Source organism: Sturnus vulgaris, chromosome 6 (assembly GCF_052056855.1).
Source record: "Sturnus vulgaris isolate bStuVul1 chromosome 6, bStuVul1.hap1, whole genome shotgun sequence".
NCBI lineage: Eukaryota > Metazoa > Chordata > Aves > Passeriformes > Sturnidae > Sturnus > Sturnus vulgaris.
In genome coordinates this window covers 15,605,136-15,631,360 of record NC_142248.1, presented here as the reverse complement: position 1 = coordinate 15,631,360, position 26,225 = coordinate 15,605,136, and the positions used below count along the sequence as shown (strand labels likewise).

The 26,225-nt window shown below is 36.0% G+C and overlaps 1 protein-coding gene across 1 annotated transcript in view; it reads left to right on the top strand.

The window, feature by feature from the left end:
- PALS1 (protein associated with LIN7 1, MAGUK p55 family member) overlaps positions 1-26,225 on the top strand; it is a 54,972-nt gene that overhangs the window by 12,245 nt on the left and 16,502 nt on the right. Inside the window, exons 2-3 of the mRNA XM_014869438.2 lie at positions 14,171-14,684; positions 21,344-21,552. Coding sequence (XP_014724924.1) covers positions 14,318-14,684; positions 21,344-21,552 — 576 coding nt within the window. The 5' untranslated portion in view covers positions 14,171-14,317. The remainder of the gene's footprint in view (positions 1-14,170; positions 14,685-21,343; positions 21,553-26,225) is intronic.

Below are 26,225 nucleotides of genomic sequence, written 5' to 3'. Positions count from 1 at the left end.
CTCTACAAGAGTTTGAAACAATATAGCTTTAGCTTTGAAAAATCTGTAACTCATCAAAAATTGCAGTCATTTTGGTGATGAAGAGAGACCACTGTCTTATATGCAGATGATCTCATGATCGCAGAGCTTTTTGCTACTGAGAATGGTAGGTATCTTTCTCTTTGGTTTATTTTCTGTCACTTTATTCTTATAATCTGTCTCTTAGAGAGCTCTAGTCATGCCGAAGTCAGTGTGAAAGTAAGTGGTAAAGTGCATTGTGATATAAGGTAGAGGTTGTCTCCATCTTGCAGAATCATATATTAAGTTCAAGTGGGAAAACTAGTAGGAGAAAATAGAGGATGTAACTTGATTGCTCTGAAACATGGATACACATACTTGATGAGAAATGGGTGGTGTGTATTGCTGCACCTTGAAGTTTTTCAGCTGTGATGCTTCAGTGCATTGTGAGAATTTACTGCTGTGAAGTCTTGAAGAAAGTATGTATAGCAAACTGTAGTCTTCTGTTTTAGCTGATCAAAGCTCTTCAAAATGGTAGGCAAGAGAAGGACCAAATATTTGCAAGCTTTACAATTTACAGGCAAATGTACATGCATGTAGCAACTAGAGTACTTGCAGCCTGTCAGATGCCCTGGTTAGGGTCAGGATAAACATGCCTGTCTCTCTGTGAAGGCCTAAGAGTGTTCTGTTGTTATGGCTCTGGTGCTTCACAGTGTTATTTGGTGTTTTGTCTTCTAATTTTGCTGCTTTTTCCTGTTGCTTACAAGGCAGATGCACCAGATTGGGTGGTTATAATTTCTACATACATAACCCTTTCAGTTTAGTTTTCATCACATTTCATATACCAGATTCAGAGAAAATACGCTTTTTTTTCTTTCTTTCTTACTCCCCTGTCATAGAGAGAAAACACAGTTTATCTCTTCCAGTGGACCATAACTTTCACTCTTTACTGTTACCTCTTGGCTGATCTATTTGATCTGAAAAACTTTGTGTAAAGACAGTGGCAGTTTCCCAGGCAGCATACAGAAAGGCTGATATTGGCCCTGAGCCCCATATCCAGTGAGTGTTCTTGCTGTCTCTTCTGTCATCTTGGTCTTGCCCTTTGACTCTGGATTCTGCTTTTTATACAAGCAGGGAATTTAGAGTACTTTGACTTGCTGTTGTTTTGATTATTGCTAGAATGGATAATTACTCCTTATATCATTTAGATCTAGACTCCCACCTTTTTTTCCTCCCCATTTTTGTCCTCTGCGATTTCATTCTTTTATCTGATTTTTCTCAGGAAAAAACAAGATGGGTCCTCCTTAGCATTCATATTGTACACGGCTTCTGGTAGTAGTATGGAGCAGCAATTGAAGCCTTGACACCTGGTTTTGCAGTAGGGCAAGGCTGACAATTTTGTGTCCAAAGTGCTGAGAATATTTCAAGCTGTCCTGCCTGTTATTGATGGTGAATGCCATCATGTCTGGCACGTTGTGGTAATCAGCTTTTCTTAGTCTGATTTCATAATTGTAACACTGTTTTCCGGAATGTTTCAGTATTTCAGTGCCAAGTGCGGTCTTGTACATTGACTAGTGTTAAGTTGCTGATTTGTCTCCACCTCTTGAGGCAGACACCTCTCTCTGTGGTCACAGCGTGAGGGCGGCATCCAGGATTGTCATTTGGCTGAAGGGTTTACAAAGTAATGCTTTCACCTAAAAGGTGATATTTTTACAATTATGTAAACATCAGTTTAAGAAAGAAGTACCTTATGCCCAGAATGTTATGGAAAAGTATCAGTATAGTAAAATAGTTACAGACTAATTTACTGAAGACTTTATTCTTTAACCCAAAGAAGAACTGCCAAATATGTTGCTAACACTCTCAGATAAGCTTAATTACGGAAATTTGACTCTAGAGTTTTTAATTTAATAGTAGTTTGTGTTCAGTTGGATGGCGTTGGTGTTCTTATGAAGCTTCAACTTTCTAATAAGTGTGTTCCAAAGGAGTCTATGCCCTGGTGGTTCTGGAATGCTTAGTGAAGACACTTATTTCAAGTGGCTATAAATGAGAGAGTTTACAGTTTGTGTCTTTGGGATTATTTTGGGACACTGAGTTCTTGCTTTCTGAATCAGAAGTGCCTGATGGCCAAGGAACAAATATTAGAGTAATAAAATGTGTTTTCTTCAGAGAGATTTATCAGGTATGTTGATGTAGTGCATATATATGTGTTTGCATCACTGGTATGTATAACTTGGACAAATTTAATCTTTAGTTATTTGTTTAAGGGGTTGGGTATGTGATAGATTCTTCCAGGTATTGCTCAATAACTTTTTTGAATGTATTCTCAATGTTTACTGCCCTTTTGTATAATACAAATCATTTACTGAGTGGTGAAATGCAAAGATGTCCTGCATTCATCACTTGAAAACATTCTTACCTCTCTTCCCATTTTCCTGTTAAAAAAATCTCAGTTGCTGAGATCTGACATTAGCACCAGGAGGATATCTTTCCTTAAGAGAAGTTTCCTTACCTTGCATCCATTTTTTATTTTGATTTAACTTATTTTTTGTGCACACTTACTTCAGTTAAAAGTGATGTCCTAATAACTTGCCTCACTTCTGCTTTATTGTTGAGAAACTTGTTTCAAGTGACAAAGTGAAAAATCATGAAAGATTAAGTGAGGCCAAATCATTAAATTTTGAACTTACACATAAAACTAGAAAGACTGACTGGCTGTTGGATTGTGATTTCCATTTTTCTCTTGCTGTTAACATTTTCTTTACTACAATGGGTCGTAGTAGGTAATATGAGTTTATGGAACCAGTTTTAGTTGTCAGACGTTTTTGAATGTTCTAACAATGTGGCAGAATGTATGTTAAGGTTTTTAGGGTATTGGTTTGTTGCTTTTTTTTAGTAAGTAATTGTGTATCTGTTATTATAAGCAAGTATAAAGTACAGGTTAACATACATTTCACTGTTTATCCATTTCACTGTCATAGAATATTAAAGATGACTGAGAAATTTTTTTTGTATGAAAACCAAAATTCATTATTCAATTTTCAGCTCATGAATTGGGAAAAAATGGCTTTAAAGGTACTACTGAAGAAGGAAAACATTTTAAACAAGGTTTATAACTCTACTGTTTGAAGAGTCATCTTCAGTTTGATTGGTGTAAGAATTGAGAAGAAATACTTCCTTAAGTTCAAATGATGTGTTGAAAGTTTATTACACTAAAAGATTCACTCCATGATTTTAGGCAAAGAAAGATTTCTTTTAATTCCACTTTCCTAAGTGTTGAATTTTTGTTCTTTAACATGATTTGTGAGTTCTGAAGAGAGACTTAGGTCACTTAGCTTGCCAGTGTTTTTTTCCTGGCTTCCATAGTCAGGTTTAATATCTTAGTTCACCAGCTCAAGCAATGACATAGTTTTCTGGACGGGATTATTGCACCATTACATACTAAAAAGTTTGCCTGCCTTCATGTAGAAAGAAGTCTTATATTCCTGTGAATTTATCAGAGATTTCTGATGTTTTCATAGTAAAAAGAACATGTGCTTTAACAAAGTTTCAGAAACTGAATAGTCTTTCCTGGATTTAGGAAAAGAGTTGAACTGTGGAAAAGCTCTGTAATCACAGTTTGGTACCTGAATTCACTTTGCAGAAGTGAGTTTGTTCCTGTCAGAATTTTATTTTGGTTTGTGTAACAGATTGCTAACATTAGGCCCAGGAGTCTACTTCGATTTAATAGGAAAGAAAGAGGCTGTTTTTATAAGGTACAGATGGTCTCTAATGTTATGTCTTTATAGCCTTGTGAAGTTTTCTCATGCATTTTTATTATCAAGTCTAGTAATGTAGGTTATTTACAGAGCATTTGATTTTCACATCCTATAGTGAAATTTTGGTAGTACTTCATGAAAGATATTTTTCTGTGCATTTTCAATGTGGCCTGTGTTTTAAGTTACTGTGTGGTGTAGGTCTGTACAGCAGGTTTCCCTTATAGAGTGACCCAGGAATCAGCATGAGTTCTTTGGTCATGCTTGGCATTGTTTCTGCAAGTTTATAAGACCATTGTGATAAACACTGCGAAAGGTGACTTGTAATTTTTGTCCATTTCCACGTGGCTATCCATATATGAATTCTGTTGTATGCTTGAGGCAGTACTTTTGTTTGTATTAGTGTTTGACCAGTAGGTGTACTGTTTAATCAGCAGGTGACCTGTTTAATGTCTTCTGCTGCAGAAAATTAATATCTAGCTCTGTTATTGTGGTCCTTTATAAGGGGTGGGAAAGCTCTTGCTTCCGAGTTTGGGTTATACTATTTACACAAAGATAATAGAGAATACTAGTTGAGTATCTTCAAGTGATGACTGTGCAGAGATGTTCAGATACTGAAGTCACCGTGTTAAACACTAGGGTGATTAATTTATAATTTTTATTTGAGAGGAATATGCTCAAAAATAAATGCAAATTTTGTGTGCTTTACACCCGCAGTGTTTGAGTATGCTTTTAAAGAACAAGCAGTACTTCCCTTTTATCTGCCCTGTTTACATCATCAGGAAGATATGCAAATGGTTGTAGATGTGTGGTTGCTTTTCTGTGGTAGTTTTTTTTTGGGGGGGGGGGCTGTTTTGTTTTTGAGGTGGTTTTTTGGTGGGTTTTTTTGGTTGGTTGGTTTTTTTGTTGTTGGGGTTTTTTTTGGCTTTTATTTGTTTTGGTTGTTAAGGATGAAAAGAATCCGTAGGTGTTGATGAGATTTTTTTGTGGGAGGTGAGGAGAATATGGTTCCATAAGATGTGGTCCCGTTTGGACTTGTCTCCCTGCTGCCAGGGCTAGGAGTTTGTACTGTCTTTGTTCTTGCCTCTTTACCTGCCTGGTCTCAAAACATTTGCTCCTGACCCTTATGCCAATCTTGTCACCTTTCAGATTATTTTGGTCTGTTCTGGCATGCCAATTTGACCAAAACCCGCCAACCAAAAGTATTTTCTGACATTCTGCAATCTTGTTGAATTAAAATGACTTGATGACAGATTTAACAAGTTTCAAAACTGTCAGAGAAGGTAATGGCTGTACAGCCCAAAAGTGGAGAGCATAAGGGAGCAGTCAAGAGCAAGAGTAATGAGACTACAGGTCTTTGGCAGCAGCAAACTAGCACAGCTTAACAGCCCAAGGAATCATACTGACAGTCTCTTTTTTGGTTCTTGTCATAAATTCATGAGCTACAGATTCTCTTTGGAAGGCTGCAAAAGTAGGGCACACTTGAAAGCCTAGTCAGCTTTGTTCTGTTCTAGCAGTTGGCGGTTAGTTATGCACAAACATATGAATTATGTGAGTTCCCCGAAAAAATTACCAAAATGTTTGCAAATATTAAGTAATATGACTGGCACAGTGTAAAGAAACTACAGCACTTCAAATTCTCAACAGTTTTTTCAGCCTGCAAAATTTGGAGTTTTGACTTTGCTGTTTGTCTTCTCAGGACTGAGAAGCATCCCAGCAGATTTCGTGGACGTGAATTTGGTTAAGCATAATCCTCTGCAAACTTCAGCTGTCACCCATTGGCTCTTTAGAGGATACATTGGCCATAGCTATCCATTGCATTTGTCCTGGCTGAGGAGAGTTTCCTTCTACCACAGTAGCAAGGGCTTCAGTCATTTATGTGTAGCAGGGCATCTCATCATAGCAGTAATACTGAAATGGCTAAAAAAATTTATACACACTGCCATGGCTGGTATGCCTGGCTTACAATTCCCTCCAGAAAAATCGTCTACAGATTCTGCTAATTAGACAAAGAAAATCTTAACACCCATGAAGAGAAAGTACTTCTGAAGGAAAGTTTTAACATTTTTGAAGCAGTTTTTTAGGGATTTGCTCAGTGAAACAGTCACCACCATCTCAGATGACTTTAGGAATTAAAATCTTGACATCAGAGACGTGAGTAGCTAAAATAGTTTGTGCATTGGGTTTTTTTCCTGTAAATAATTAGAGAAGAGCTCAGATGAAATGTGGTTGTTCTGAGTTTGTGGTATGTGATTAGGAATCCTGTGAAGTGGAGAGATCAATTGTATAGTTGTGATTGATGTCCTGTTTTTCAGAATGTCAGTTTTCAGAAGTCTCAACCTGTTTTTGTGGTCAGAAAAAAAAGTCAGAAGATCCTTATCCCCTTCGCCCCCACATAGCTATGAGTAACATGGTGACACAGCTAATCAGGTTATATCATTGGGGATAATTTTAAAAAAGCTTTTAAAATCATCCCTGACATGCATTCAGTTAATCTTGCAAAATAGAGTTGAAAAGAGAGCCTGAGGAGGATGGCCACATGAAAGAAGCTAGCACATGTATCTTTGTTACATAATGTTGTAAGATTTTGCTTTTTGGAACTTGCAAAGCCTATGGCTCAATCATATAAAATTAGGAGACAGTCTTGGTCCTGGTATAATCTCTGAAGACTGTTGAATTAGATAGCTAACATTCTGGCATTTTTGGATGAAAGGTTTTGATGAATTGCTGTGTTTCTGTTTTCTTTAGATAATGATTCTAAACTGAATTCAGCAGATATTGGAGATATTTACTTATTGAAATAAGGTATTATTGAAATAAATAAAGAAGAGGTTAGTTTTTCTTTAGAGTATTGTAAATATGACTTAAGAATAACTTGCTGTGGAGTACTAGACTAATGCCATTTTATGTGAATTTAAACCTCAGGTGAGATGTAAATTGTGGAACATTGTAACTTCAATTTAATTTGGGATTAGTTAACTTTGGTTCAGTCGCCTCTTTGAAGTGGCAGTGTCATATGCATACTAGTACCCATGAACATTTGCTGTTAATACTGTGTTTTACATAGTGAAGCAGTGGCAAGCATTGACATTAAAAATGACGTGCTAAAAAATACGGAGGTTAAAATGAGACCAGAATGCAAGAGCCTGAGCCAACAAGGACACAATTTCAAGGGGGCTGGAGGAATCTTAGTAGAAAACTGAAATAGCAGCAGTGTTTTTAATTTCACAGGGAATATAACCATCATTTAAAGTGAGGACAGGCATATTTACTTTTAAGACAATGAAAGCTGAAGTCTTAGCTGTGAATGGGTGATGAGAAATTACTGTCTTGTTATCGTGCTTCTGGCTGTCCTGTGAGATCTCTTAACAATCCCTGGAATTCTAGGAATTTCTTTACTCTTCATTTGTTATGCTTGAAGGTTTCTAAGCATTTTAAAAACTGCTAAATTAAGGTAACTCCTTTTTTGTCATACTATTAAGTCGTCTTTTTCATTGCAGTTTGCTATGTTATCCACTCATGTCTGTATATAAAATAAATGGTTTTTGCCACAGGGATTATTGGTGCTAAAGATTTGATTAGAACTGAGTATTCAAATATATGCATAGTTGTAGCCTATTGATCTAAGCCTAGTGGGATGCAAGGGTGGTATATCTGTGTGCCATTGGGGTGATTTGGGTGTCAGGCCATTTAAAGAGCTGTTGTGTTGGATGTTTCTGTGAGCTCTTTTGAAACAGCTTTGGGGTTTTTTTCGGGTTTTTTTTCAGGTTTTCCCTAATTGCTGCAGAGACTTCCCTCTGCTGTGCTCCTCACCACAGTTTAGGGCTTGTCGGCACAAAATATTGAAGCTTTCTCGAGGGTACAAAATATGAACAGAATCTAGAACCTAAATACTATGTTATGGAATTGTAAAATATGGTAACTGACCTCACAAGTCTTTTAACTTTTTTTATCTAGCTGTGACTTTTAGCTATAAACTTCTTCAAACCGGCTCAAGTTTGTTTCTATTGTCATTCCCTCTTACCCCAGCTGAAACTTTATTCTCCTCCCTGTCCATTTTTCATTTCATCTAAAAACCAGAAATTAATGAAGTGTAAGTGGTAGCGGATATATGTGGTATATAATATATTTATTCTTAGTGTTTTCAGCAATTGTTTCAAATCTCAGTCAACTTAGGAAGCACTTTGTGTAACTGAAAAGAAAAAGGTATAGACAAATGCAGCAGAAAGATTTGTTGCAAGCAGAGAAAGCACAGAATCACTCCACATGAAGCTATCATGTGAGTGGTTTGACCGGTGCTATCAATTTTAGCTGATTAAAGGAGCTCACTGTTGCTATACTAACCAAGGAAGGTTGCTGCTGATAGAACATGCAGCATTTGTCTTTCACGGTAAAATGGACAGGAATTTAAATAAGCCTTAATTGTTCATCCCTTTTCATACAACTGCTGCAAAGGTATCTTGCATATATTTTACTGCAAAGGTGCAGTTGCTGAAAAGAGGTCTGAGAGAGGTGGCTGCTGACTGACATGATGTATGTCTCTTATTGGTGGTGCCTGTTTTTCATGGAAAACACTTTGTTCTTATCTGTTTTATAGGGAGTCGCATTGTGTCTTTTAAAGTTGGTAGTGTACACACAGCTCACATTCTCGAGCTGTGACTTTTTTGATTGGTGACATTGCATTAGCAGATAAACAAGCCTAATAAAATCTGATGTCTTAATACCAGTGTGCTACAGAAACGTGCTTATAATGTCCCAAGTTTGCAGGCTGAGCAGTTTGTTTATACTCTTTATAAAACTGGACTTTAACCTTAGTGTCTGAATTTTCAGTTTCATCAATTTCTCTGTGCTTTAATGCTGCAAATTAGCATTGCCATTGTTCTGATACAAATGTAACTTAGAAACTGCTAACAATGGAAATAATGATCGATTTGAGGGTTTAGCCCTTTTTGCTGTTGATCCACATATCTTGCACGTTTAAGTGAGCGTGGAATGTTAAAACCTCCTGGCATGTCTTGAGAGCCCTTTGAAATTCACATGTTGTACTGAGTTACTGTGCTTGAAAGCTGTTATAATGAACTCTGTTTTGAAATTATTGAAACAAGTGTCTGCTGGACATTAAAGGAAGAGTTTGTTTCCAATACTAGAGTCTATGCTAGAGTGTCTAGTTAGAGAAAAGAATAGTTTAAATAATAGTATTAGATTGAAAAAACAAACCATGCCAGAAGTAATTTTCTTGTACATGTTGCAAAGCTAGTGTAAATATTTTTTTTTTTGTAAATTAAAGAAAATAAATATCAAGTAATTACAAATTTTGTAACTTTTACTAATTTTTGCAAAACAGCAGTCTGGTCCAGGCCAAACCGGTTCTGTCATAAACTCTAATCTTTAACTCTTATCAAGTAGTGGTAGTTATTTTTATGCTGTGCAACATCGTTTGTGTTGTGTTTTCCTCTATGTAATTGCCTTCCAAGTCTCCTAATCTTGCAGATTCACTGAAATGCCATCGAGGGATAAAATGGTTCCTAGGAGATGTTGCAAGGAAAGCTGGGAAGTATTTTTTTTTTTTCCTACACCGAGCTTCCATTTGTAGAATTATTGAAGTGTTTTACTTTGTTACATTGTGATTTTTGTGGCTTGGGTTTTGCTTGCCTAGAATCTGAAGTACTGAGTAAAAATACCAGAAGACACACTATTATGTGATCCATTAATGGCAGAGATCTGTAACATAGTTATGCTCATATTTTATTAGTACTTCAGATATCAGGAAACATATTTTATGTGATTTTAATCTAGTTTCTAATCCACTTCAGCAACCTAGAATTCATCTTCCAGTTGTTTTTAATTAATATTTTAATCTACTGTGTCTGTTCTAGTAATATGGCTTTAAGCTGATGATAAATCCTTGCACTGTGCTAACGTTTAATATGTATTTCTTGTGTTTATATAAAAATTACAAATGTAGGTAGGGCTTCTATACTCTAATCTGTGCCAAAACGAATGAAATTTCACTGGAGGTAAGCAGTGAACTTCCCTTGCAGTCATTCAGAATTTGCAGCTTTAATGAATTTTAAAAAGGGAACTATCAGGTCTAATCATACTTCTAGCACTGAAAGAATTTTAAACACTGCTGAAATGTAACACAAAACCTCAGCCTCCAGAAAATGTCATTTTTGCTCTTTGGAAGTTGCTGAAGCAAAACAAATTTAATTTTACTGTACAGAATTTAGTTGTTAAAGCAATTAGGATTGCTATGCACACCAGCCACAGTCCCCAGGAAGCAAGTGAAAACTTAAATCACCTTACAGCACTTCTATTTCAGTCTCTGTCAGTATATATTTTATTCTAGCATCTCCCTTGCACACCAAGATGATTGCATTTATGTACTCTTATTCTTTTACAGAGCTTTTGGGGTCTGTGCTTTGTTTAGTGTATTCACTATTTAGTGTTTAAAAATATGATGGAAGCCTGACATTGTTAGCTGTATGAAGAATGGTGGCTTCTAAAATACAATATATTGGAGAATAGTGGGTATAGATTTTCTTTAATTTTGCTGTTATGAACTTGCATCAGAAATATGGTTTGTTTGCTGTTCACAGTTACATCCCAGTCAGAATTTTATATGATGCCCCATGTGACCAGAGTGAATGAAGTGCTGTTCTAACATTATCAGTTTTTAGAAACATTCCCCTCTAGGCCAAAAATAAAAGTAATCTGTGAAGAAGAGACTTTCACATACACTCTCCAGGACTGTGTGGCAAGACTTGTGATACAAAGTTGGACAGGGAGAGTCATAAATCTGCTTTATTTTGGAAAGCTCGATGTGCCATGTGGAAACACTAAGATTCCTCAGTTAGATATTGGCAGTTCAAAGCAAGATGGTCAAAGCCATGATTTAACCCTGTTAAACTTGGAGCCATCGAGCTGTGTAACAGATACTTGTGCATATCTAGAAAGTGTAGACACTGCTACTACCCCAAGTTATGAAGTGGAAAGGAATTCTCTTAATTGCAAATGTTATCATACAGATTGTACATATGAAGTAGTAAAAATTATTGTTATTAAATCTGCAAATTTTCCTCCATAGAACTAAATATTAATTCGGCAAAATAAGCTTCTCTTGGGCTGAAAATCTGTTTTATTGGGTAATCCACAGCTTGCAGAGAGCAGACTTGATGTAACAACCTTCCCTTATTGTTGCTGTCATGGAATTTTTAAAATTGCAAAAGAAATGTTCAGAAAGAAAAACCAGGAGAACTGTTTCTGAAATTATTTATCTTAGGATTTTTGATGCCATAATGTTTTACATTTTGCATCCTTGGGACCATTGTGGAGAGGAACTTAAGAATGGATCTGTTTTTTTTCCTTACATGCTTATTTCCTTTGTTGCAGTTGGGCAATAGCAATTTTCCAAAACAGTTGGAGATGAGGATTTGTGATGTGTGATGCAGACCTGAGACAACAGGAAGGAGAGGGGCTTAGGTTTGGAAGGGGTCACCTGTTATCAGAAGTTCTTTGATTAAAGGAAGTTGTTCAGCATTCCAGGCTTGCTGCATGCCTATACTTTTATGGATTACCAGCTAGTTGTATCTAGGGGTCAGGGTTTTGTGTATTTGGTTTGATGTTTCCATAAGGTCAAATTTTAGGTTGCCTGATAACACGATATTTTGTATTATCTTTTGTATAATCTGAGCATGATTCTTTTGCTGTACTGTTTATTGCTGGTTTTAGAACTATCTAGCTTTCTGGGACACTAGAAATACTTATATAAAATTCCAAAACTCTTAAATTGTCATTGTGGTTTTCTGACTGTTGCTGTTAAAGTGTGGCTGCAAGAGAGCTCTGATTTTTCATAGCTTTTGTTTCTTTTTTACTTGGTTAGGTCAGATCTTGAATACTGAAAGTGGGCAGCTATTATCACAGGTGACTTAAATGTCTTGGTACCCTGTTCAAAGAATTTGCATGCCCTTTGTGTCTTGCACAGAGTTTATACTGAAAATGTATAAAGGTTGCCTATTACTCCAGACTATATTTTTGTTTCTCTTGCCTTCAGTTCACATTACTAAACTAAAGAGATTTTAAATCTTTTCACTCTATATACTTATATGAGTTTTTGGTGTGTCGTTTTTGTAGCTGGCACTTGAAATTTGATGGAGGATATGTATCTAATCCCACTGTAAATATTCTTGACCTGTTTTTAATCATTGGCCATCAACTCAATTTTCTCATAATTCTTTCTGATTAAGATTCACTAGAGTGTGATGTCATTTAGCTTAAACATGATTGAGTGTAAAATTGTGGTTTATTTCTTGCAGGTCATCACACCCTGTTTTTGACGTTTTTGGTGCTGATTAAATGGATATTATTCATCCCCTCAACACCTTATTCATTGTTTCAGCACCTGTTGGTTGTACCCTGTAGACTCAGGAATGTGAGTTTCCTTTCAGCTTGTCAGAGTTGAAAAGAGATGAATGTAGCTTTGAAAAGGCTCGCTGTTTAGACAAGCTATGGCCAATACAACTTGAATTAAAAAGAATTTGAATTGTCTTCCACAGTTATAATAGTGGTCTTTGCAATTTTATTATTCCTAATGAGGCTTCTTTTTGGAGATAGGTATTTCTGTACAGACAAGTTGCCTTATCAGAAGGAGAAATGTAGCTTTTTGAAGATCATTTTGCTAAATTTTTATCCACCTTTCTTTGAATTTCACAGAATTTTTTTTGAAAGTGGTGCTTTATATAACCTTGTCTAAATGCTGATTTTATGTCTTCATTCTTTGAAAATCTGTTCTAAGTTGGGCACTAACTGAAGGCTTTACAGGCACTGAGTAATTGTGGGGTACTTGCAGTGCTACCCTCAGTACCATGCAGTTTTGGTAGGCTTTTTTTGCCTAGATTTTTTTCTGAATGTGTGCATGTTGAGCATTGGATGTTGAGCCTATCAGTGGAATGCAATTAAGTGTTTTTTAAGGGAAAGAAAAGAATTTTTTATTACCACAGAAATGCTTTAATTTCATTTTCTTCTTGGAAAGTTTTTAGTAATAACTATTTTAGTAGCAGAAGCTAGAGAGGAAACAAATAAAGGCAATAGTTTTGTTGTTGCTGTGTTCTACTCCTCATGAAAATGAAAAGATCTACATATTTAGAATTGCAAGCTGGCAAAAACTTGTGTAGGAGTTTCTATTGCTGCTCCTACCAAACAGAACTATAGATATTTAATTTTCAACTTAATTGCAACATAAACATCCTTTCCTTCCTCCTCCGAACACAAACATTTGGTGTAAGAATGTTCTGATTTTGAGTTTTGGTTTTTTGGGGGGGTTTTTTCTGTCTTCCAGTGTGTAATAAAACTTAGAGATATTTCCTATTATTTCCTTTCAGTAGCTATTAAAAAAATGATAAAATGTAACTTTAAAAATTAAGTATATTGCTAATACGGTATGCAACTATTTAACTATTAATTTTCTGACCTTTTGATTGGACAGATTGCAGATACCATATCACTGTCAGAAAGGCAATGTTGTATAAAACACTGTTACATGTATTATATTGAAGAGATGAGTGGTTATATTTATCAGGACACCTAAGCTCTTTAGCCTGAATCATCAGGAATAAGAAACCAGATTAAGGTGTGTGTAGTATAGTGGACTGTCATACTTGACTGTGGAAATTAATTATTATTCTGTGTCAAATCTGTATGTCTGTACTCCCACACAAGGATTTTAACTCTTGTATTTAATCCTTCCTGCTTTAATGCCTACCTATAGGAAGTATTAAGAGTAGCTGCTAACCAGAATTGTCCAAACCCTTATCCAAGGACTTTATCTGTGCTTGGAATTGTGTAAGTGCAGCTCCTGTCTGCTTTAGGTCTGCTTTTGGATGAACTCTGTCAGACCTGTCTTCTCTGAATCCAGGAAGCAATGTTTACATAAAATTTATAAACAATAATTTATAATTTATAAACAATAAATGCAAATAGCTTCACTTGTGTTCAGCATACTCAACTTCTTATGAATCTGTTATTTATAACAAGTTTTTCTTACTTAGTGTTTGTGAGATTGTAAGCATGGTTTGTGTTGGAATTTTTAAGAATCAAAGTACAAATTAAAACCCGAGTGAGAACTCTTGGAAAACTATTTATTTGCAATTGTGCTAAGTACAGAATCACCATGGTTTTCACTGGGCAATACAAGAGATTTTAACTTTAGTTTGAACAGTGCTCCTTTTCTAACACTGGCACCTGAAGTCTACCAGAATATGAGAAAATATTTGTGAGGATTCTGTAGTTCTTTGTAGGGGAGGAACCACTGTGTAAATTTTTACGCAAAGTTCCATTGTTCTTATGCCTGCGGACCTTAGGTGTTTTCTTATGGGTCCAATTACTCACTAATTTCTTTTCTTTTGAATATCTGTCATTAGATTTTCCTCCTGGATGCCTCTTCAAGCGTCTTGTGATGGAATGGAAATATTTTTGAATTTATAATGGATTTTACACAATATCGTACCACAAACTGGCCTAGTAGCAGCATTTTGGTTTGAAGAGCATAAGCATAATCACAAATAATCATGACAACTTCTCATATGAATGGACATATCACAGAAGATTCTGACAATGAAGCAAAAAATGTGGATCTTGTGTCTCCTGAGGACCCTCAGAAGCACAGAGAAATGGCTGTTGATTGCCCTGGGGACTTGGGCTCCAGGATGATGCCCATGCGGCGCAGTGCTCAGCTGGAGAGAATCCGTCAGCAGCAGGAGGACATACGGCGCAGACGAGAAGAAGAGGGAAGGAAACAAGAACTGGACCTTACTGCTTCCATGAGGCTAAAGAAACTAGCACAAATTCCTCCTAAAACTGGAATAGATAATCCAATATTTGACACAGAAGAAGGGATTGTTTTGGAGAGTCCTCATTACGCTGTGAAAACACTGGGTAGGTAAAATGCAATGAATGGGCTAATGGAGTAAACATTTATTTGGAATTAATGCTCTTTTAGGCCACTGAAAACCTAATATAGCTCATTTTTCAAACAGATTTCAAGTCTTCTGGTCCTTTAGATTTGTGGTCATTTGGGGTATTTTTATTTAGCCAAACATCAGGCTATGCACCTCAGCAAGTGGCTTTTCAAAACTGATCCATTTGGGGAACAGTTAAATAACCTTGTGGATAATAATTAATTCAGTCAGTATCTCTATCTTCTTAAGGCTGGGGAAAACCATGTAAGTAATACCCTATTTTATGATGTTTGATGAAATGTAGACCAGAATAAGGAATGAATAAACACAGATTGTCATTTAAAATAAAAAAGTTGTTAATACTTTAAGGAGAAACATGCTAGTGCTTTTTTCCCATTCTGTCTTGCATTATCAATTGCCACCTAATATAAATGTCATGCCAATACAGCTCTTGAAGTATTGGTATTGATAATGAAAATCTGCTTAGACATTGATGAAAATGTAATGTTAATAACTTTTTAAGAAATGGATGCTGAAATTTTTTGTTTCATAGTTGTCATTGTTTTAACTATGCTTGTACAGAAAATGTTTCTAACTTTTCTTCCTCAAACATCATTATTTTAAATAAAATATGGTGTATTACTGGAGTGACAAAGATGCATTGGGAATCTGTGGGAGTCCAGATTTCTAAATCCGTGCCTGTTCAGAGGTCCGGATTGCTTTAAAAAGGCAGCCTTTTTTTCTGGGCATCTTTTTTTTCCTGTTGGCTGGTAGTTGAGAATACAGAGTGAAAAATAGCTATGAAATTGCTAATTTCTTCTTTTTTACTTCATTTCTAGTATTTGTGTGCCTGAGCAGCAATTCTGTTAAAGACATGTCTGCTCCATAGCCTCTGATAATCCTTGTTGTACAAATCCTTCTTTAGGAAAATTTAGATTGAAAGGGTCATCAGGAAGTCGTCCTGTTCAACCTCCTGTGGAGAGCAGGGTCAATTACAAACAAGGCTAGCAAGTCTTTTTTAGTGCATGGCTTGTCAGCTGTGAGATCTCTCTGTAAGAAGCAGATTCTGTAGTTAACTTTATGAAGTGTAAAGTATTTGATTGTGAAATTCTCTCCTTAGAGGAAACACAAAGCAGAAGATACAAAAATGGGTGTCAAACCATAAAAGTGTCTTCAGTTGAGAGTTGCTTAGCCAAAGTAGCCAAAAGCTGTGAAGACGGCTGGAGGAATTGGAAATTGAAACTAGAGAAGGGAGGAAAGAGTGACTTGGAATTAGAAAGCTGGGGCTAGGTTTCATGCTGCAGGTGCTGAGATCATGGAGGAAGGATTGATGCAAAACGATGGGCAAAGCAGCTAGCCATGGAAACTGGTAAGGATGAGAAGTAACATACATCAGTCTGACATTCTTGAGAGCCAGCTAGGAGCTGATGTAGGCTGTTTAAACAGGAGAAATAACAGTGAAGAAATTACTGTGATGATGAAAGGCAGGTTTTAAAATCTCTTAATGGAGAATTCAGAAGGGTACCAACTGTGGGAGAAGCTGAGGGGTTGTCAAAGTATTTGTGAAAAGCTGGAAGGAGGAAATTAGTTTTAGCTCAGCAAGAATAGAAGGTGGGAAATTGGTATTGAATGGAAGCTAGGATTCTTTCAATACTAGGTGTAAGAAGAGAAATGCCAAACACTGGGGACAAGAAAATTATAGAGGTGTGTGTGGAAAGAGGTAAATTAGGAAATAATACATGGTATAAGGTGCATCTTGAAGAAAAACGATGTGGTGACTTTGTTTATTTTCGTAATCAAAGTTTGAGTCTTGTCATTTGTATCAGTAAACTTAAGATTTTTAAGAAGAGAGGATTTACAGTTCAGCATTCCATGAGCCAGCAGTGTGTCCTTGTGGGCAAGAAGGCCAATGGGATCCTGAGCTGCATTAGGAAGAGCACGGCCAGCAGGTCAAGAGAGATGATCTTGCTCCTGTACCCAGCCCTGGCGAGGCTCACCTGGAGTGCTGTGTCCAGTTCTGGATTCCTAAGGACAAGAGAGAGATGGAGCTACAGGAGCAGATCCAGTGAAGGGCAGCAAGACAGCATCTCTTATGAGAAAAGGCTGAGGGAGCTGGGCCTGTTTAGCCTCAAGAAGAGATTCTCAAGAACTGAGAGGGAACCTCATCAGTGTTTGAAGGGAGGGTGTCAGAGAATGGATCCAGACTCTTCTTGGTGATGCCAAGCAATAGGACAGGAGGCAATGGGCAGAAACTGATGTGCAGGAAGTTCCACCTGTACATGAGGAAGAGTTTCTTTACTGTGCAGGTGATCGAGCCCTGGAGCAGATTGTTCAGGGAGATTGTGGAGTCTCCCTCACTGGAGATACTCAAGAATTGTTTGGATTGTCCTGTGCAGTGTGCTTTAGGATGACTGTATTTGAGCAGGGAGATTGGACCAGATGACTGTGGTCCCTTCCAGCCTTACCTACTATGTGACTGTAATTCAGAGTAGCGCTTTTGATTATACACAACTGTGATGCTGAATTGTTGCAAACATAGGAAAAAATAGTTCTAAATAAAATACTGTGGGTTTTTAAACTATATAGTCCCTAAAGAATTTGTATTCAGTCACTAGTGTTGTCAAAAACAGTTAAAATTTAAATTCAGTGAAATGCTTCAGCAGTAACTTAAACTCTTACAAAATTTTCTTCCACTTTTAAGTATGTCCTTTTTCCAGTTTCTGGGTTAATCTAACATTTATAATAAACATTTGGCTCTCCTCTCTTTCTACATTTACCGTCCAGGTTAAAGTACTCAGTTACATTCACAAATCTCTGAGATTAGTTAGGAAAATCCCAAATAAACCTCAACAGGTGCTAGTGAGCTATAGAGATATGCAACTATCCTTCTTTGGTATTTTTTAAAATATTGATCTTAATTTTGCTTTTATGTGTATGTGTTAATCCATAGAGCTTCTCCTGAAGATGCATCTTTTAAGTAAGAATGTTGACCTATGTGTCTCTATTTTTAGTTTGGAGAATATTTTGTAAGTGCCAGTGTCTAATTTGGTAGATCCTTGCCAAGTCTTTAATGTTTTTATCATCATAAAAGAAATCAGACTAGATTAAGGAAATTGGAATATATATATAAAAATAAAACTGGAGACTTAACCTAAAGAATTTTAAAGGGCATGTTTGTTATCACAACAATATATTATTTAGACAGCTGTTTAAGTGGAAATAATAGTCTCTGCACCTAGCACATGTGCATATAAGTATTTATTGGCTTTTTCATAGACTATGCTTCCACAACATGCAGACTACTTTTGTTTTCTACAGTTCATTCAGTTCATTCAGCTAATTTAGTTAAATGAATAACTGACACTGAAGTAAGCCTTTCCAAAGTAAGCCCTTTCTGGCTACAGTGATGACTTTTTTTTTAATTTAAAAAACTGCCAGTTTTTTGCTTTTATACTATAAATATGTTTATAAATATGTTATAAATAAACTTTCTGAAATACTGTTTTATTCAAAACTACTTTTCCTAACCATGTGATTCAAGTTATATTTGAAGCATTAAAGTGCTAGTACCAGCACATGGATTACTCTACAGAAAAGTTTGGGAATGAAGACACTGGTGTATAATTGATGTATAATAAAGCCTATCTTCTGAAGTTTGGTCTTCTTAACTTTTTGTTTAAGGTGATAAAAAAAAATCTATTTTCTTTTCTTCATTTTCTAATCTAACATGTTAAGCTGTGACTGCACATCCTCCCCTGCAGCTGCATACTTTTGCCCTGGCAGTTTTTTGATTAATGTGTATATCTCACACTGCTCAGTCACATTCCAGCCATTTCATAGTGTAATGGAAAAAGGCTGCAACACTTCTTGTAAAAGACGACTTGAAAAAACCCAGTATTTGATTGCTAATTGATCTGCAATTAAAAAAATGGACTTGCTCTGCAAAAGAACCCTGACTTTTATGTGAGTAAATGCAGATATTGGTCTTACTGAACTTTTTTTTCTTCAAGACAACCCTTTTAATAGGAAATATCTGGAGTCTTTTGTTACCTGGTGCTTTTTTTTTATTATTGTTACTTTAAAAAGACCAAAACCAACAAAAAAAAAAAGAAAACCAAACCCTGCACCAGAATCTCATCTGTGATTTAGACTTCAGAAGCAGGAACCAAGAGAGAATTAGGTATTCATAAAGCCAGATTTGTGTGTGGTTTTATATGTATGGTTTTTTATTAAACAAGTGACTAGGAAATGGAGTGCTACCTTTTGAGGAATATTTCAAATCACTCCTTTGAAACATTATTTCTGATTTATAATTGTGTTGAGGTGGATATTTGTTTGCTGTTTTGTGGTGGGGGGAAATCACTTGGTGTAAAGCTTTGATATCCTGAAGATGAAGCCTCAGTGTAGAAGGGAATTATACAGAGAAGAGAGTACCGTGATAGTTTGTAAGAAGGGGCAACAAAGAAGGAACTTTTAGCAAAGGGCTAAAAACAGAATATGTAAAGACGTATAGGAACAGGATGTCTTTTTTTATAGATACAGAGTAAGATGTCTGTCTTACACACAGCATGTATTAGAATTGTGTATGTATTTGAAATTTCAGAAATAATGGAGTAAAATAACTGACACATAGGAAGAGATAAAAAGTGAGGTTCTTCTCTAGTATCTCACTGCTTTTTTAATCCAATGACCCTAACAAATAGCAGAACTTTGAGTTGGTATGTTTTTTAACCAAGCAGGTGTCAGTAGAAGCTATACAATAACATTTGTTTCACTCACTTTTTTTTTTCTTTATGCTTGAAAATAGTGCACTTCCTCAGACTTGGGAGTAAGGGTTAGAGATACTTCAGTACTGTGCATGCTCCATTAGATGAGAATTTTGCCAGCTGACAATGTCTTATTTAGCAAATACTCTCACTTGTAGAGTGTTCTTTAGCCTTCTCTCCAAATGGCATTTCTCCCAGTGTGATAAGCAGTATATTGTGTATACAGTTCCCTAGTGAGACATTGGCTACCATAATTAGTGCTGTGAGCTGTACTGGATATCAGCAGTGGAATATCCTGCACATCCAGTATCCAAGCTTTCTGTGCTGCTTTTGTCCTACTGCCCTTTGTTTCCTTGGTGGTTACAGGAAGAAGTCCTTTGGTGGGTAGGATGTTTTTTAGCATGTGTGGAATGGTTTTGGAGGGGTTTTTATTACTATTTTTTATTGTCCTGCAGACAGTGAAGTACAAGCATAGTAGTCCTGGCTTGTTTGTTTCCTTTTGTAGTACAGAAGACTTAACTTGCAAACTCAGACTTGACAGTTTGTATGTAGATATGGTTTGTCTGAAATTAAAACAAACTTATTAGAAATGCATATTTTATTAGGCTTTTTGGTTTTTCGTGTGCCCATTTATCAACCATTTTTTATGTTGTGCTGAAATATTTTGAGTCTAGGCTTGTGTTCAGTGTACTGATGAATTTGTGGTTAAAAATGTGTAAGGAAACTTCTTGAAGGAAGTATCCGTGTTAGTGATCAGTATCTGCTGTGATTTTTCATGTAAAAAATTCAATTTAGCTGATGTCTTGATAGTGTTCCTGATTTTACTAGCTCATAATGAATAAACAAAGGTTGTTAAAACTTTAAAGTTCTTCTCAAAGCTGGTATTTTGGTATCCGTATCAACTGATAATTTTGAAATTTGGGATTTTCTTTATTGTTCGTTTTTTTTAATACCAGGGTTCAAAAGTTCTAGTTGACTTGAATTTTTTAAAATGCAAGATTGCTGACCAGCTTCTTGTGGCTGAACAGGTTTTTATCAGATAATGTGTAAAAACATGTGTGTTATTTCAGGTTCAAAACATGCATTGTTTTTTTTTCTGCTTCGGAAAATTTCTTACCTGCGTTTGATTCATATTCCTTGTTTTAGGTGGTTTTTCAAGTACTTAATTTTTAGGAATGACCTATTTAGTGGAAGTTTGGTTTGGCTTAAAATAATATAGAAGTCTTCAAAAAGCACTTGTAAAACATCCGTTCTTGAAACTCAAGAATGTAGTACATGCATAGTATTCTGCAAACATATAGAAACTGATTATTAAAATATTAAAATATTTTACTGCCCAAGCAGAGCTCATATTCGTGTAGGTAAAAGACATGGACTTTCTTTTGCTGTAGATAACTTTCAAAACTCATAGATATTCATAGATGATATTTTTTCATCCTTTTTATTTTAATGTGCTAAGACTGAGCATAATTTTATGTTTTTAAATTGAGTGCAGTTTATTTATTGAGTATTCATTCTATAAGTAAGCACTATATAGTTGAGATACATAAACATCTAACATATATGGTAGATACAGACAGACAGGTGAACCAAGATATCAGTGAATATTCAGAGTATCAAGATGAGCTTAGCAATAAAGTCTTACTGCTCTTACTGATTACTTGGGTTCTTTTTTTAAAAACTCTTTAAATTCAGTTAAATTCTGCTACAAAAATGTTGAAATAATAGATAATTAATAAACTTGCATATATCACTGCTGGTTTAAAAACTGAACAGTAAAAAAAATTTGTATAACTCTTAATATAAATATTACTTAGTTATCATTCTTGTTAACTCGTATCTTATTTGTATTTTGTTATTTCTTACCTAGAAGTGGAAGAACTGTTAAATTCTCTTAAGCATATCCAGCACATTTTGGTAGACCCTCAGAGTCAAGAGGATATCTCGCTCATTTTACAGCTTGTTCAGAATAGTGATTTTCAGAATGCATTTAAGATCCACAACGCTGTTACAGTGCACATGAACAAAGCCAGCCCTCCATATCCTCTCAGCTCCAATGCACAAGAACTAGCACAAGAGGTATGTACAGTATGCATCCCTGTGACTTACATGAAACCTATAATCATAGCTACTGTTGAAATACATACTTGTCAAGCTTGTCTGAGTGACTGAATGTTGACTATGAAAGGGGTTATAATAGTCACTGATTGGAAATCTGGAAAAACCAGATACAGCAAACTAACCAGAAAAAACATTTTGGGGGTAGGAGCTCCTGCTTTAGCATGGATGGGTATGTAACAGAGAAGGTGCTATATTTAAACATAGGAAAAGGGAGTGGTTGTGACAATCTAACTCCCTTTCCGTTGGTATTCTTATTTCAAGCATTCAGGAACTGAGTTATAATTCTCTCTTATTGTGACTCTCCTCTAAGTTGAGCCGTGGTTCTTAGATTGGGAGTCATCTCTGAAAATACAAGCATATTGGAAACAAGCCTTCTGCTTTAAAGTGAGCAACAGATCCCTTAATACTTAATTGCAGTGCTTTAATTACTGCTGCGATGAAATTTCTTTTGGTCTGACACATGATAGCTCTTTTGTAAGATCTGATAGATTTTTTAGAAATTGTTACAATGTTCTAAAGGGTCACTCAGTAATTTTTGTCACAATTTTCCATGGCCTGGTGCAAGTATATATTGTAGTGAAGGGTAGCTACATCTTAGACCCATATATATTTGTTAGCTTTGACCTATGCAGCTTGGATACCAACATCAGTGCAAGCCTAGCACTGTAGTGTTCAGCAAAGCCAGATCCAGGGGCTGGGTAAAGAAAGGTTCCAGCATTTAGCACCCAGCAAACTAAACTGACTCAGGTACATGGGTTGGAGTCTCTCAGTATGGCAGCAGGTGGTGGGTGTTGGTGGGGTTTTTGGATTGGTTGGTTTGGTTGGTTTAGGATCTGGTTTTCTTTCTCCCTGAAGCATTTTTTTAATAGCTTTTTCCACTCTCCTTTCCTTTATTAGACTTTAATCTGTAAGCCCAGCAGCATTGTAGCAAGCTTGAAGTTCTTTTGCAGAAGAAATTACTGACTCTTGAGGGACGTCATTTAAATGAAGTCTAAAGGCACAGGTGCTGATTAAACTTCAGTGTAGGATTTTCTTGTTTAGGTTTGTCAGTAAGACTCTGCCAAAAGCAGGTAGAAGTACTTTAGAATAGCCTGTGAATCTGTGAAAACTTTTCATCAACCCACTGTAATCATACGTTTGCAGTACATGTGAGCTTTCCTCTGGCTTGCTTATTCATCAGTCTGTAGCCTACTTCAAAATCCTCACTGAGTTTGTTCGCTGTGTCTGTGAGTCTGAAGGAACCTTTTCAATTACCTTCTGCTTGTAAACTGTTCTTCCAAACATCCACTTTACATAGGCCTAGTTTAGGATTTCATTCACAGACAAGCCAGAACTTTGAAACAGGGTGTTACACATGTAACCCTTAAGAAAGCCGGTTCTTTCCCTTCATGAATATGATGACCTTCTATTTGCTACTTAATAGAAGTTTCCAAGAAGAAAATATGCTTAGGAAAATTCTGGGTGTATTTCCAAAATTTGTTTCTCCCAATTTCTTGATACCCCTTACCTTCCCAATATAGTCTTTTTTCAGGTGATTTGTTAAATCCTAAAATCAGAAGATAGTGCAGAACCAGTTTTGTGTCTCTTAACAGTCATGAAGAAGGTTAAGCAAAAGGAAAATATTTCATTTATCCAGAATTTTTAAATCAGCAGAATTTGATCATTATCCACAAGACTATTACATGAAAGACAAATCACTGCAGTCATTTTGACTCATCTCCTATCCCTGTCTTGTCCCTGAAATTCCTGAAAACTCAGTATATTGCAAATGTCTGTTTCTATTTTCAGATGTAATCTAGTTTCTCCATGACTCAGCTTCTTGTGTATTTAAGTGACTTGTATTTTGCAACATGTTAAGTAACATCCTGAAATGATAGAGCCAGAAATTCAGGACAAATATTTCTGTGTCTGACAGAAGCATCTCAAGAGGGTACCTTGAAGCCTCCATTCACATCACTTTGTACTTCCTTGTCTTGCCTGAATAGATCTTATGCTTGGTTTTTAAATCTTTTATTCATTTTAGCAATGTTTCTGTATTAGTTATGGTAGCAGTATGGGAGGAAATTATTTCTGCTTTAGAAAAGTTAGTGGTGTTTTTGTTTTGGTTTTTTGGGTTTTTTGTTGGTGTGGGGTATTTTTTAATCCTGACAGTGTGTTTATCTTGCATGCCCAAGTTTTTTCTTGTACTCTCATTTTTGGTTGTCTTTTGCTTTTTCTACCTCTAAGCATAGGCATGGGAAACTCCCCCAGAAAGCAGCTCATTTACTTACTTCAGGGTGTTTTTGAAAAGACACTTGCAGAAGCCTGGATTTAAGATACTGATAACATCTTCATGATAAAAGCCAGAAGACATTACAAGAAAGAAAAATAGCAGATACATGCATAACATTAATTTTAAATAGCAGGTAGTGCTGGTGTGCATATTTTAGTGCACAGGTCATGAGCAACAGTGTATAATTCTGAAACTGTTTGGAGTATGTGCCCCAGTTTAAAGCTACAGACATGTTTTGTTTTAGGCCTCATGCTGTGGAAGATAACATCTCATGATGGGAAAAGGCATTTTACAACATAATTGCACAATGCAACATGTAAGAGTCTCCCTTTGAAAAAGTAATAATATTATTTAGGGATTTTTCATTTTCTAGTCCTCTTCAGAAAATTCTTAAAATTGGTGGTATACATGTACAGTTAATTTTTCCCACCAATTCTGATAACCAGCCACTGGCTACTTAAGATTTTTCTTTTCTTATTAAGAAATTTCAGTTGAATTAAAAAGGTGGAATGAAGCACTTGAGCTTAAGGAATTTATTTGAGAAAGCTTATCTTCGTGTAATGGAGTGTACTCCAAATCTCAAATAAAAATAGCTGGTAAACATCAAGTGTAATTAAATTGATTTTAAATCCATTTAAACTTCACCAAGATGGGGTTAAGGATTATGGAAACGTGGTCTGAACCTTGACCTTGTAAGAATATTTGATGCAGCATTCAAGACAGTTTATAAATTGGCTGTAATAGCACATACCAAATACCTTAAAAATGTTCCTGCTATTAAATATACTTAATAGGCTCAATTTATATAGACTGTGTGACTATGTTCCTAAATGTTTTGGACTTGATACTGTCTGCTTCTGCACAATCAGTCAAATAAACCAGATCAGTACTGTTGAGGGGATGCACTGGAAGCTCATAACTTCTGGTGTAAGTGCACCAGAATGTGTATGTGTGTTCCATCTAACAGTCCTGCTCACCTGCTGATGAACAACAACCGAATTTTGCAGGTGCAGTTAATTTTGGAATGCTTCCTATCACTGCAGCACATGCCTCCATCATACATGCCTACAAACTGTGGTGTGTGTAATGAAACCAAATTGATAATTTGGGGGGCGAGGTTCTTCAACTAAAGTTAACATGATTAACAGTAAAATCTAGTCTGAAAAGTTACAAAAATACAGTTATTGCCACATACTCAGTGAATTGTCTCTGCTATATGTAGTGTGTCACTTCTGGAATCACAGGCTTCGTCAAATTTCTTAAACTGATAAAGCTGTAGGATTTATTAGCAAGAGTTACAAAGGACTGACAAGCAGCGCTACTGCTGTAATGAGTGGTGTATAGGGCAGCCTGAAGCCTTCCTAGAGCTTAATTGAATTAACAAATGAGAGATGTATGTTTTTCATGGGGGGGGAATATTAAAATCTTTACTAATCAAATTATTTAAACCAGAAATTCAGCTTGAATAAAGGATGTTTGCTGCATGCAGAGTAACTGGTTGAACCAGATTACTTTCTTTTCCACTGTCAAATCTCCAGCCTCTGACCTTGCATTCAGAAGATTGTGTTCCTTGCAAGACTTCCAAGTTGCTCTTTGAGTAGGTTTTCCTATTAAAAGATCATAAAGATTTGATAAATAAAGTTTTAAGGCTTCTTGTGACTTCTTCAGTAAAGAGTCCAAAGTCCTTTGAAAGTTAGAGACCTTAAATAAACCTTTATGGGAAAGTCTTTTCCATAGAAGAATCTTTTCTTTGAAAACACAGGAAAACTTGTCAGTAATGTCTTTTGAAGTGTTCTGTTTGCTGTGTGACATCCTAGAATTTAAGCCAGGTGTAATAGCTTCTTGTCTAATTCAGATGTATGACTGAAGCCAGGACTTTGTGAAGCTGGACTCTTTATCTTTTCTATGATTTTAAAGAAACCAGTTTAAAAATTACTTAAGTCTGGCTTCTTGTTTGACCGTTTGAAGTTACACTACACTTGCTCACCATGAGGCATGTCCTAGGGATGTGAGAAGGAAGGCTTTGGGAGGTTGTGTCAGGAGCATGTTCAATGTGACAGTTTGCTTGGCAGTATGAGGATCTTGCTTTATGGGCACAGTTCATGGCTTCTCCTAGATTTTAAATGTATCTTGACTTGAACATTTCCAGAGCTTTTGTCTGGTAGCATCCAAGATAGTTGTTAGCATTTCTGTAGATAATTGTTTCTAGTATAGAGGGTTTTCCAACCTTTAGATACTATTAGATCATAGAAAAAGCTGAATTATTTTCTCTGAAACTTTTGTTTTCTTGATTCTTTGAAAGCTGCTGCTCTGATTTGTATAATCTACTCTTGATGTCTTTGGATTCTTTTGTGCTGTT